Here is a 13,430-nt window from a genome sequence, read left to right as displayed (position 1 = left end):
AATTAATTTTATAAACACACAGAACAAAATGGAAAATCATGATGAAAATGTTAATGATAGATTTGTTCTGAACGAGCATCACAAAAAAGAAAAATTCAGAGACTACAGAAAAGATATGAAATCTGCTAAAAAGAGAAATACATTTAGAAGGCATGCACATGACAATCAGGTAAGTTTTTACAAAAATATTCCTTTTATGTTAAAAATTCTTTCTAAATTTACTAAATACAATGTGAGTCATGAAATTTCTTAGGAAGTACTTTACAGAAGTGTTATAAGACATTTATGCAGTGTTTTTAAATGAAGAAGAATGCCACTTTATTAACTCCTTAGCCAGGGAAAGAATCAATCTTCCCCAATTTTTTAGCCACCTCTGTGTCATTTTCTAACTGTATCTTTTCCATTTTACCTGGAAAGATCCTTTATTTTTAGAACTTACGTTATTTTTCCTGTATTTTTTTTTATTTGTTTGTTTTAAAATTGTATTTAGTTTTGCTTGTTAATGATCAATTCTTGGTCACACTGTTTATGGGTATTTTCCTTACCTGTATGCTTTGGTGTTTGATTGTGTTGCAGGTTTAAACTTCATCCATGTTTTTTGTTGTTGATAAGCATTTGATTTTCTTTTTGTTTCTTTGTATTTGATTGGTTGTTTTGAGATTATCTAACAGTTCTTGCATGAAGAATTAATATTCTCTTGTGGGACTCTAGGTACACATGTTAAGGGATTTCTCTAGCTGAGAATGTATTCCTAGGAATGAACTTATTGTCATCAGAACAATGTGTCACCTGTTGTTCATGATGCTCTTCTTTTTTCCCAAATGTTTTTTTTTTTTTTTTTTTTTTTTTTTTTTGCTAACGTATACACACTTGCCTGTGGGAGAGCTTTTCCTGTGCATAGTGCTCTATAAATCAATATGTTATGTTTATGTTGTGAGCCCCCCCCCTTGGCTTATTTGGATTTTGTAGCATTTAATGTATATTCTGATTTGTTTGTTATCAAAATACAGAAAGAAACTAAGAAAAAAGTTAAGAATGTCCGAAGGAGTTACATTTTGAGGAAAAAGAACAGTAAAGAAGGTTATTACAAAACTAATGATGAGTATGACACAATTAAAAGTACTTTAAAAAGGCATGTGCATTACAGAGATCAGGTGAGACTGTAGGATGTATGTTTCTAAGTTTTCTTTTTTATAATCCAGACAGGCGAAGTGCTTATTAAACATGCTTGCTATATTAAATTCTATATTCTTTTGAAAAACTCTTGATTTGATATATTTTATCAAATTTTATATTTTATATTATTTTTATTTTACATGTATTATTTTACTTTTATATATTATTTTATTTACATATTATATACAGTTCTTATACTGTATATATTATAATATAATTAACTGTGGTTTATAGTAAAACTATATGAATATAAATAAGGAAATTTGGGCTAATTGTGATTCTTAAGTTGTTCATAAAGGAAAAAAAAATATCTGGAAGAGAGGTAAATTTCTCTTTTAACATTTTTAAAAAGTTTTGAAATTATATTATAAATTCAAAATGTTTTCTTTTCTTCCCTATGTACCCCTATTCTTTTTCAAATCCATGACCTGTTTTTTTTTTTTTGCTATTATTCAAATTGTACCAATATATGTATTTGCAGTACATATATATCCCTAGCTATAACCTGTTCAGTCATGTAATGTTACTTATTGCATATATGGACAACCCATAGGTATGCTTTCGGCTGGGGAAGAACTCCTCTTCCACTGCCACCTTTCCTCAGTTGCCTAAAGTTCTTTCTGTGGGATTGAGGCTTGATCTTTTCCCCTATCTAATTTGGCATGTTGGATCGGTGTTTTCCTTGTTCAGCTCATGTTTAGATAGTCAAGTTGGTGAAACTTTATGGGTATAGCTTCTGATATTACTGGGAGATGCAGCCTCATATAAACTCTCAAATTCCTCTTACTATTAAAAATTTTCTGGCTCCTCTTCCTCCCAAGTCCCCTGAGTCTTAGGTGCATATATTATAGGTGTATCCATTGGGACTGGGCTCTACAACTCTGAATACTGATGACATGTGGGTTTCTATAGTGGTCCCTATCTATTGCAAAGAGAAGTTTCCTTGATGTGTTGGTATAAGAACAAATATAGATTGCTGTTGGGATTATACTGACTTAGTAAATTAGAAGTATAGATTCTTCTCTAATAACCCTGACTTCATTAGCACTGGGTAGGTTTCCAGTATCATGCACAATTTCCTCTTGTTGAGTAGGTCTTAAGTTCAAATAGGAAGGTGTTGGTTTCTGCCATGGTATGTATGCCGTTACTGCCATCTGTTGATATGGTTCATGGGCTTCATGGCTGGATAGGACTGTTGGGTGCCTCCCTCCTTTTGAAACTTGCAAGAATTTCTGAAGTGTATGGTGTCTTCAGCAATAGAGACTTATCATCCATACACCTCTTGCAGAGTGCAGGTAACAACAGCAATAGGAATAGGCTGTGTGTTTTGGGAGTACCCTGCATAACCCTGGCCAACAGCTCAGAAGAGGGCTTGTCATGTCTGATATTGGGGGTTTTGTTTAGGTGCTTGTTGACTCTTGGTGGGAACACCCTTTTGGAAGAATTTTTTTTAAAGTTGAAAACTCTACTGTAACCTCCATCTGTATGTAGTTTGTAAAATCTCTTCAGATTCGAATATTGTTTCTAATTTTGTTCTTTGGTAATTTTTATAATAAAATTCAATTTTCAAATGGAATTTCCTTAGATAAGTTTTTCTAAATTGTAACTTTATATTATTTCCTAGTCAGAGTATGTGTATATAGATGGAACATTCTAAATTAAAACCTCAAAAACCTGAAATACTTGAGAACACGTGTCTCTCAGTGATACATGATGTTGAAAACTTCTGATGTAACGTAGAAAGTCTATTCCTCGCCTCATGTTATATATAGGCCAAGCAGAACAGGCTAGGTACACTTAAGTTGTGTATAAAATTATTTTCAGTTCATGTATATAAGAAGTATAAAGAATGTCAATTAATTTTGAGTTTAGACTTGGGTTTTATGATAGCTTCAGATGAAAACTTTTTAAGGTGCTGAAGATGTAGCTCAGTGGTCCAGCATTTGCCTGGTGTGCATCACTATGTGGCTTTAAAAACAATGAAATAACAAATGTAAATAGCAAGAAAAACGTTGCAAAATATAGATGGGTTTTCTATAGTGTTGTATTTTTATGTGTTGAATACTTTCTTCAGTACAGTATCTAAAGTTTTTTACATGTATGCAGAAAGAAATGAAGAATTCTCTTCTTACTGATTATGCCATTGAATCAAAAAACAAGGATGTCAAGACAAATGTGGGTCTCACGGAAATAAAAAATGCCTTAAAGAAACAGATATACAGAGATGTGTATAGAGCTCAGGTAATGCTTATCACACTAAAACTCTTTCTGAAGGAAGATAGGAGTTACTGGGAAATGTGTGTGAATTATGGGTTGTTTTAATCCAGACACTTGATGGTCTTTAGAAAATGCTTTGTTAGTTGGTGCTTGGAGTCTGATACTTCAGGCTAGCTTGCTAACTACAGCTTTGCATCTCTAAGCTTAAGAAAGAGCTTTAAGAACGGGTGATTTACATTTTTCTTGCTACTTTTATTTCTAGAGTAGAAGAATTTATAACTCTTTTTAGTAACAAAATTCAATGTATTTTATAGCTGCACTAGCAGTTATTGTATCACTTTGCTAATCTTTTGTTCTGTTTTCCATTGACTTGCTTTATGAGTGTCTTTATTGAACTTTCTTGAATTGGGATGTTATTTATCATTTACATTTCATTGCAGATATTTTTCATTATAATATTTTCTAAAAATTTACAAGTGCAGGTCTTTTAAAACAATACAAGAAGTTTTTGTATGTGATTATTGGGAATACTTTACTCACTTTTTTTCCTCCCCATTGGACTGGTATATAAAATGTCCTCTGCATTTTTATCTTTAATTATTAAAGTACTAAGAACAATAGACAACTTCAGATCTCTAAAGTGAAAATGACCTGAAGTTATTTTAATTGAGGAGAAAACAATAGAACTGGTCTATTCATGAGAATGCTATTACCCTAAAATGATGATAGTTACTAATTTGAGCCAAAATGAGTATCAGATTAATTATAGCTATTAATGTGTTCCTGAATCTGTTTTGAATGTTTGGCCAAGGTTTTGTGCTTTGTAAGCTGAAATATATTTTTCAACTTAAACTGTTAAATTTAATTATATGGTTGTTGTTTTGTAGGCTGTACGATACAACTGCATTAGAATAGATAAACAGCCTGTATACAATGTAGAGGTAAGGGGCTTGGAGTTGGATGATGATTTGGACCAAAAAAGAAGTGTAAGTTTTAGTTATTTTGATTTAAGGTAATGTATTACTTATAACCAGAAATGGGGTGGGGAAGCATTATTCTGTTGCAAGAAAGTTTCAACACAGCTGTCAATAGTGCTGTGAAGTATATACTTTTTTCATATTTCAGTAATTTCATTTTCAAATTGTGTTAAATTCTTGATCCAATACTTCCAACATATTTTATTTATCACCATTCATTGTTTTTAAATGGATACTTCCATATGGTCTTTAGGATGGTTCCAGTTAAAGGTGACATCATCTGGTTTATACAGCAAAGATTTCCTGTTTAAGACTTTGTTTCGGGGGATTAGTTTATCTTACCACTTCAGGAAATGAAAAATAAGAAACAGCTAGTAACACTTTGGAGTGCCTTCTAGTTTTTTGTTGTTTGGTTTTTTGAGAGCCTTCTAGTTAGAAAACTCAGCAGTGCATATGACTTGCTTGGGACCAGAAAAGTTTAAGTCGTACAATCTGTCAAGTAGTAAGGACAAGAATCACCTACATATAGATGAGGAAACAGACGCTCTTTATTCATTCAAGATCTCGGAGTTAAACTTTTCTTCTTTCAGACATAAAATTATTTTTCCTTAGGTTAAAAATGCGGAGCTCCCTAGAGGGATATTAAACTTAATTGAAAGCCTCATAGAGGGACAGTTCTTTAAAGAAGCCATTGAAGAGCTTTGCTCTTTGCAAGCCCATTACATCCCTCCTGTGTGCCTTCTCCACTCCCTTCTAGAGAATGTCCTGCAGGTAAGGGTGCCGTGTGCACTTAGAATCTTGTTTTACTAGAATGATAAATCGTGAACATTGTAGTTTTTCTTTAAATCTCATCTCACTAGGAAGGGCAGTATCCATTTGTTACCACATTTTCTATTTTATCAATATTTACTTACTACTCTGAATGACTTAGCCTATTAAAAAATGAAGAACAACAATAATAGTTTGTATTAAAAAATATTGTTCAATAAAAAAAGAGGAAAATGTTACCAGGTTTTTTGGGGTTTTTGTTTGTTTGGTTGGTTGGTTGGTTTTGTTTTCTGTGACTGTAAAGTGATATTAATGTCAGATTATGGCATCAGATTGCTAAAATGCTTTTAGTAATAGTCACTTTTAGTAATAGTCATTTTATTTGTGATATACAGGTTAAGTGAATGTAGTTTGTAGAAACAGTTACTAATATCTATGGAGAAATGGCTTTCTATCATGCTGTGGTAATGTTGAATACACATAAGACAGTTACTTAAAGAGTTTCCACGTTGGCTTCCTTTAGAATGTCCCTTGAGATTCTTGATCTTGCTATTATCCTTATAAAAATTTCACATATGCTATACCTAATACTTAACATTTTCTGCTATATAGATCCGAATGATAACTCTACCTTGTTATTTCAAACTGAATAATTGTCTACTCATGGTAGGCTAGAATTACTACTCTAGTTTGAAACTAAATTAAGTGATGCAACTGTTAGCTACAGTCTTTTATTTTGTTTATTTTTAAACAATAGGATAACATAGATACATTTTCTGGTCGATACTTTCATGTATTATCAGCTCTTCTTCATCTGCATCCTCCTTGGAAATCACCAGCCATGTTAAGATACTACTTAGAGTTATTTCAGTGTCCAACCTGTAGGAAAGGAGCCTGGTCTCTGGTAGAAGTGCTTGTCAGGTAAGTTATTTCACATTGGAAGACATTTTACTGTTTTCTAGACACTGATTTTAAAAAGTATATTTGTATTTTTAGAAAAAAATGTGGATACTTGTGTTTTGTGTTATTTTGCAAAACTTATAAAAAGAACAAATTTTGTATTGGTCATGTTTGTCTGTATTTTAAAAAACTATATATACAAAACAAAATACCAAATTTTATATTTTTTTCCAAAATTATAAATTTGTATATTTTTGAAAGAAAAATTTTTGAATATAAGCATCAAATTTGTTACAAAAAGCATAATATATTTGTCCATATAATATTAGAAATTTGAAATTTTTAACCAGTACTTATTGTTCCTAGATATGTCATTAATCGACATATGTTATCTGAGTAGGCCTTCTTTGTTTTCAGTCTCCAGAACTTCCTGTTTTCTCTCCTCTAGCTAAAGTAATTATCATTGTTTAGTAATAGTCACTTTTAGTAAACACACTTCAGGGCTGGAGAGAACTTGGGGGTTCCGACACTTTTTGCTCTTGTTGAGAACCAGGTTCTATTCCCAGTAGCCACACCGTGAATCACAACCCTCTATACTTCAGTTCCAGGGGATCCAGTGCCATTACCTGCTTCTGACCTCTTCAGGCACCAGATACACATGACATACAGGCATACATGCAGTCAGAAACATCTACACATAAAAAATTTAACATACTTGTTTATTTAACGTATGTGTGTGTGTGTGTGCATGTGTGTATGTGTGCACACATGTGAATGTGTACATCTGTCCACTATAGAAATGTGCTAACAAACACTTTCCTCATATGCACAAGCCAGATTCAGCAGTTATTGTTTTTAGTTCTGTGGTTATGACAAAATACAAATAAAATACTCAGTTTTGAAAACTATAACTTATTAGTGGATATGAATATGATCATGGATATGAAGTATGCTGTCATTTGTTTTGTAAACTAAGGCCATAGTGATGTGTTTGTTCTTATCGGTGAAATGAAGTGCACAAAGAGAGTACTGATAGTTGCCAGATATTATATTGAGGCCAGAGAAACTAGATTTGTGTTAAGAACTAAATATTAACTAAGTGGTAGTGGCTCATGCCCTTAATCCCAGCACTCGGGAGGCAGAAGCAAGTGGATCTCTTGAGTTCAAGGCTAGCCTGGTCTGCAGAGGGTTACCCTAGGACAGTCAGGGTGAAACAGAGAAACCCTGCCTTGAAAAACAATAAAACAAAACAACAACAACAAAAAAGAACAATGCAAGCTTTTGTATTTGATGTTATTGAAATTTAAAGGAAGAAAATGTTAAGAATATTTTATTGAGCTTGCCTTAAATTTTATATAGGTTTTGTTAAAATTATAAGGTCTTTAAAAAGAAACATTTTGTCCACAATTTATTCAGTAACTTTATTTTTATGAAATACATTGTTGCTTTCATATTTTTCAGATCTTGCCTTTTCAACGAAAGTTTCTGTCATCAAATACCAGAAAATATTGGTTCAAAGGTAGTCCATTTTACATTGCTCAAGCTTTTCTTTAATTTATTTGAAAGTGAAGTACGGCATTTGATTCAAAAGTAAGTGTTAATCACAAGAAATACTTTGCTATAGTTCTGTTCTAAACTTATATTTATAATATATCTGTCTTTAAGAAGTTTCCTAATGTATTTTTGTGTAGGCTTTGTTTCGGTTTTCAGATAAAAACCTGTGGCAGTGACAGTGTGCTTACATCCCTTTTCTTCCTCATTTCTTTTTATTTGGAAGAATATGTGTTTCAGGAATATATATATATATACTATATATATATATATATTCCTGTTCCTAAGTTCCCTGTATACTGGTTTTTACTGAACTGGGACCATTTTTTCTATGCACATTCATGTATACATATCAATGCACATGTGTGCATGTATATAGACACCAAAGATTCCACCTAAGAGTAATTCCTAAGGAATATTATCCATGTTGTTTTTTGAGACAGTTATCTTTCATTGTCCTGTAGATCACAGAGTAGTGATCAGTGAGCCCTAAAGGCCTGCTTGACTCTCCTTTCCAGTACTTACTGTGACTCCCAAGTGCCCTCCCCAATGCTTGCTTAGTGTGTCATACCCAGCCCATATGGCTATATTTAATGTTTTGTCCTTTATTATAGCTGTGTTGTATTGTAATCTTTATATGTTATTACCTTTCTCAAAAATTGTTAGCATTCTTGTCCTATCAGAATTGGTTTAATAATTGCCATGATTAATTGTCATGGTAATTGACTTTTTGTTATATGTTCATTAGGTTGTGTGACTGGTCGGGTTCCCAGAATCTGAAAGGAACAGAAAAGGCAATTCTTCTTGAAATCTTTTGGTCAGGAAGTGAAACTTCAGGACTTCTGACAAAACCAGTAAATATGCTTTTGGAGTGGACTATATATTCTCACAAGGAAAAATGCAAATCTAATGATGTAAGTCAGATTACTTTACAAAAGAATATGATCTATGGAAAAGCAAAGTTAGCTCTCCTTATCTGTAGGTTTCACAAATATGAATTTACCCAATGCATATAGAAATATTCAGAAAAAGTTTCACCTCTGCTGAACATATCCAGACTGTCTTATCATTATTACTTCAACAGTATGGTATAACAATAATGTACATCACTTCTAGATTGTATTAGTTGTAGGTCTATAGATGATTTGAAGCATGTGGGAGGATCTGAAGTATATGCAGGTATCATATGTAAGAGTATTGATCTTATGTAAGAGTATTGATCATCCATAGATAGATTTTGGCATCTTTACATTTTGAAATCCTGGGAGCAGATAATATGAAATTATTAGTTTTTGAAGTAGACGATTTTTCATCTTCCTTTTATAGTTTGAACTCCTTGAAAAAATGTGAACCCAATTATGTTTCTATTTGCTATGTAGTTTGTCTACTTGTATGGTAACAGTCCTTAGAGGACAGGGTCTTCATCGCTCATTTAGACAACATTTCTAGGAATTGTGAAGTCTGTAGTTTCCATTCTAAATGCCTTATTTTTAAGCATTCCATTTTTTTATGGAAATTATGGTTTCAAAAAATTAGTTTATGCAGTTTTGGAGAGTCCCACAATAAAAAGTTCTGCCTCTGTTTAAAACTTACTAGATATTGATAATTTAATGAAGCATTTCTTCATGAGTAGATTTTTACCTGCATTGAAATTCATAACATGTTGCTTAGCTTATACATTGATTGATTGATTGATTGATTGATTGATTGATTGATTGATTGATTTTCAGAGTATCCTGAAAAATTGAATATAATAAAACAGTAAGCTGTTTCTCAAGATAAGTATAAATGAATATATCACCTAGATTAATGATACACTGTCCAACCACTTTTAGTTGAACTATATCATTAAAAAATTTTTTTAAGTAGGGATAAACTTGAAAGCACATTGCAACAGAAAATACACAGTAAAGTTCATATTCATAACACAAATATGTCCTTTTTAATGAATAAAACTATAAATCAAGTAAGTAATGAAAATCGATTATTAAATGGCAACTTGTGGGCTTTAAATGTTGAATCTATTCATTATAAATTATGAAAATTTAAAAATACATGACATTTATTCTTAACATTTACACTATCCTAACTATTCTTGGAAACACTGTTATACATATTCTCAAATTTATTCCTTATATTCTATGAAGTAGAACTATTGTTCTTTTTATATTGTGAATAGGAATACTAAACCACAAAAGCTAAATAAAATTTTCAATTTTGTAAAAACATTGCATTTCTCTATTGTCAAAATCCAGGCACAAGTCATCTTGCCCACACTGTTTTCCTCACTGAACTGAACTATTATCCCTCTCTCTCTCTGCCTCTAAAACACACAAGTCATTTATTGTGTTGTATTGGTTAGAATGTATAGGAAAAGGTTTTTGGTCTCGTATATAAGAAGGAAGTTTTGAATATGTTTAAAATAGAGTACTTACATATTCTGTCAGTAGTTGTACAGATGGATGTATAGTAATGTGTTGCAGATATGTATCTAGTGATATGAAGGCAGGGGGAGCATGCTTCTGTAAGTCTTAGTTAACTATGAAGTGACATCCTCCTTTAGTATGCTGCATAACTATAGCAAGATAAATTCCATCTAGATAATCTCACAACGAGTGATATTGTTATCTAAAATAGGTAGAGGAAGAAAATTGCAGACTATTTTGTGTACTAAAATTGTATGATACCATAAAGAAAAAAAACTGGTAATATTTTGAGGCATTGTAGTAAATATTAGCTGCCTTTCAAAATAGTCTGCCTTTGGTATTTATTGCCTAATTTTCTTTTATTATGTCATTAGTTCTACATATTTTAATTACTTCTTTTATTCTCTAATCTATCTTCTCTACTGTTTGGATCTTCTTCTTTTTGGTTTTTGATTTTAATAGTAAGTTACAGTGCAATGGTTTGTTTTTCTGCTTTCTGTAATTTACTGAGCATTTTGTTCTGGTCATGAAGGAAATAGGTTGCGAGAATGTGTTTTTGATATAGTTTATGGTATTCTCTGTCATCTGCTAAATCAAGCTTAATCTACCTTGTAAGTTTTCTTCTTTTTTTAATGCTATCCTATTATATTGATGTGCCATCCTGATATTTATGATGCCATCACTAACAGTTCAGCAGTAGTTAAGGAAGAAAGCCTGGTGGCAAACAAACATGGAGCCAATTCTTTTTTAAAGAATGAGATGTCATGTAGTATCCAGTTTCTCTTAACTATCTCCTGAGATCTATTATTGTTGTTTATTAACCTTACAGTACTTCTTGTCATACATTTTTATGGGGATGGGATGCTGCAGAACTTTACTTTTCAAATTATTAATACAGTGTTTATCAACTTTTTAGTTTACTATTCTCTTCAGCTGTGTCTACTTTGTTGCTAAACATTTTGACTGTATTTTTAAGTTTTGTACTTCCCAGTTGAAGGTCTTTTATATTTCCTGCTGTGATTTTTTTTAATAGTTTCTAATACAGAACACAAGTTTCACTTTTTTCCTTTGAACATTAATAATAACAATAATATTATGATCTGTTCCAGTTCTGCTTATTTCATGTGTGAGGTCCTTTTGGATCTTCCTGCATTATTATTTCCCTGGTCTCTTATGTATATGTTTTTCCCTCTATGTCTTTTATTTCCTTTCCTATGACCTGTTTTAATTTCCATTTGAATAGGTATTTGTAGAAACAGTTTATCAAACACCAAAATACCTTGCTTACAGAGCAAGTATACTTTACTTCTGCAAAGGGCCTGGGTATTCTATCACTGAGGACCGACCTGAAGCCAGTGTTCATGTCTGAGGGACTCTGCATAGCCCAAATGAAACATTTGCATATTTGTAGTGCTCTTACTCATTCTCATTCTCAGTGAACCGTCTAGGTCTTGCCTATGGTGAATAAGCATTTGGCTATGACCTCTTTTTTACCAGTTTTCCTTCCTTACAGAAACCACAGTTCTTTGTCTTGCTATACTTCTCAGTTAGAATCACCAAACTTGTTTGGACTAAGTTAGGTAGTTTTTAAGTCTTCCTTGGTTTTTACCAAACTTTTGGGTATCTTAACATAACATTTCTCATAACTTACTGTTTATTTCAAAGATGTTTTGTGTATTTCTACTGACATTTTTAATTTTCAGAAACTGTTCATCAAAATTCTCAAGGCTTCTTTTAATACAAACACTGACTTTTAGACAAAGCCAAGCTTTATGCCATATATCTGAATTGTACTTAGGGAACAGAAACAGGAAGGCCAATAGTTCTAGTTCTCCTCAACTCTGTTACACGTCAGCCTGGGCTACATAACACCCTGTGTTGTGTTAGATTCCATAGGGAGATATGGAACAAATATTTGCTTAGCCCAGATGGACACCAGTTACAATTAAAGTAACTCTTTCACACAAGTCTATGTTGACTAACCAGTGAGTTTCGTTGTGGTTATAAAAAGGATCATGAGGAGGAGCAGAGGAAGCTTACCCATTACTATAACATGGAAGAAAAGCTTCCCCCACCCATCACTCACACAACTATTACCAGTGTATAAATTCAAGGAGGAACAGGGATCCAGGCCTCTGGTATACTGCCTTTGGAACCATTCCTTCTCTCTGTAAGATAGTGGTAATGCATGCAATCATGTGAGAGTCTTGTGCAGGTAATCATAGCTGCTCTGATTCAAGATGGCAGAGCTCTGAGGACAGAGTTCACAATACCCTGTCTAAAACAATCATGAAAAGTAAAATTGCTCCTAGGTATAGCTACACTTCTTGGTCACCCAGTAATCCTATTGTGTGAGTGTAGCTATTTTTTAATAAATTACATTTTATTAATATTGTGTACATATGCCACAGCATTATATAGGCCAGAGGACAATTTGTAGAAGTTTGTTTTCTCTTCCACATTTGTAGATAACTGGAAACAAACTCAGATTTTTAGGCTTGGTGGCAAGTGCCTTTACCCACTAAGCCATCCTGCTGGCCCCAAGTATCTGATTTTAATGAAAATATAACCATGCAAATGCATAGAAATTTAAGATATTCAACCAAGTAAGAGTTGTCTGTATCCTACTGACAATTCAGTGCAGTGTATGTAATCTTAAGCTTATCGTTACAAATTACTGTTTTTCTTTTTATTCATTATAATCACTTAGGATAAAAAATATCCCTAGTAGAACTCTTTTTATTTGTTTGATTATATATGTGACATTACTCATCTAAAGCTGGAAACAATAAAACTAATGTTTTCACAATTTTACCAAGCACCAGTCAACTACAGAAAAAAAAAAGAAAATATTCAAGAAACATATAAGTAAATAGAAACAGATTTATACATATTTAAGTCAACGGTTTTTCTTCAAATTTATAAATAAAAGCAACATATTTGAGAAGCAGTCTGTAGCAAATTGTAGCATCAGTTCTAATATGAAAACTGGTTTTAAATTTTGCAAATTAGTATTATATTGTAACATTTAAATTACTTTTTTATTGTGATATCTTGCTGTAAGAAATCATTCTTAAACATAATTAAATCTTTTTGGTACTTTCCATTTTCAGAGATTCCATACATGTCCACAGACATCATTTTCTGGACTGTAGAGCATTTGTTTCTTCTGATTTGCTGAGTTGAAGCATTCAGTTTAAGTCATTAGCTAAACAGAAGTTCTCAGTTTATGCTAATATTGTTTTGTCATGATGTCAATCAGCAAGTATTGCCGAGTGACAGAGTGGCAGTGAATTTCATTGTCATTAATCTGAAAACGTTTTGGGCTTTCCTTGGCAAAGAGCAGAGGTTATAGAGTCAAGGTTATAGAGGAGATGCACATTTTCTTGCATTTTGGTCGTTAGTCCCACTTGTC

The 13,430-nt window shown here is 32.4% G+C and overlaps 1 protein-coding gene across 3 annotated transcripts in view; it reads left to right on the top strand.

Moving 5' to 3' along the window:
- The window catches only part of Slf1 (SMC5-SMC6 complex localization factor 1), a 62,954-nt gene that overhangs the window by 29,016 nt on the left and 20,508 nt on the right, over positions 1-13,430 (top strand). For 2 of the 3 annotated variants that reach the window (XM_051182784.1, XM_051182785.1), the window contains exons 7-14: positions 23-169; positions 1,011-1,154; positions 3,283-3,417; positions 4,281-4,379; positions 4,983-5,141; positions 5,896-6,059; positions 7,500-7,628; positions 8,338-8,503. In XM_051182784.1, coding sequence (XP_051038741.1) covers positions 23-169; positions 1,011-1,154; positions 3,283-3,417; positions 4,281-4,379; positions 4,983-5,141; positions 5,896-6,059; positions 7,500-7,628; positions 8,338-8,503 — 1,143 coding nt within the window. The remainder of the gene's footprint in view (positions 1-22; positions 170-1,010; positions 1,155-3,282; positions 3,418-4,280; positions 4,380-4,982; positions 5,142-5,895; positions 6,060-7,499; positions 7,629-8,337; positions 8,504-13,430) is intronic. The other variant, XM_051182786.1, reaches the window with a different exon arrangement.

Source organism: Phodopus roborovskii, unplaced genomic scaffold (genome assembly GCF_943737965.1).
Source record: "Phodopus roborovskii unplaced genomic scaffold, PHOROB, whole genome shotgun sequence".
Taxonomy (NCBI): Eukaryota; Metazoa; Chordata; class Mammalia; order Rodentia; family Cricetidae; genus Phodopus; species Phodopus roborovskii.
The sequence above is the reverse complement of the archived record's forward strand: the minus strand, read 5'-3'. Positions and strand labels throughout refer to the sequence as shown.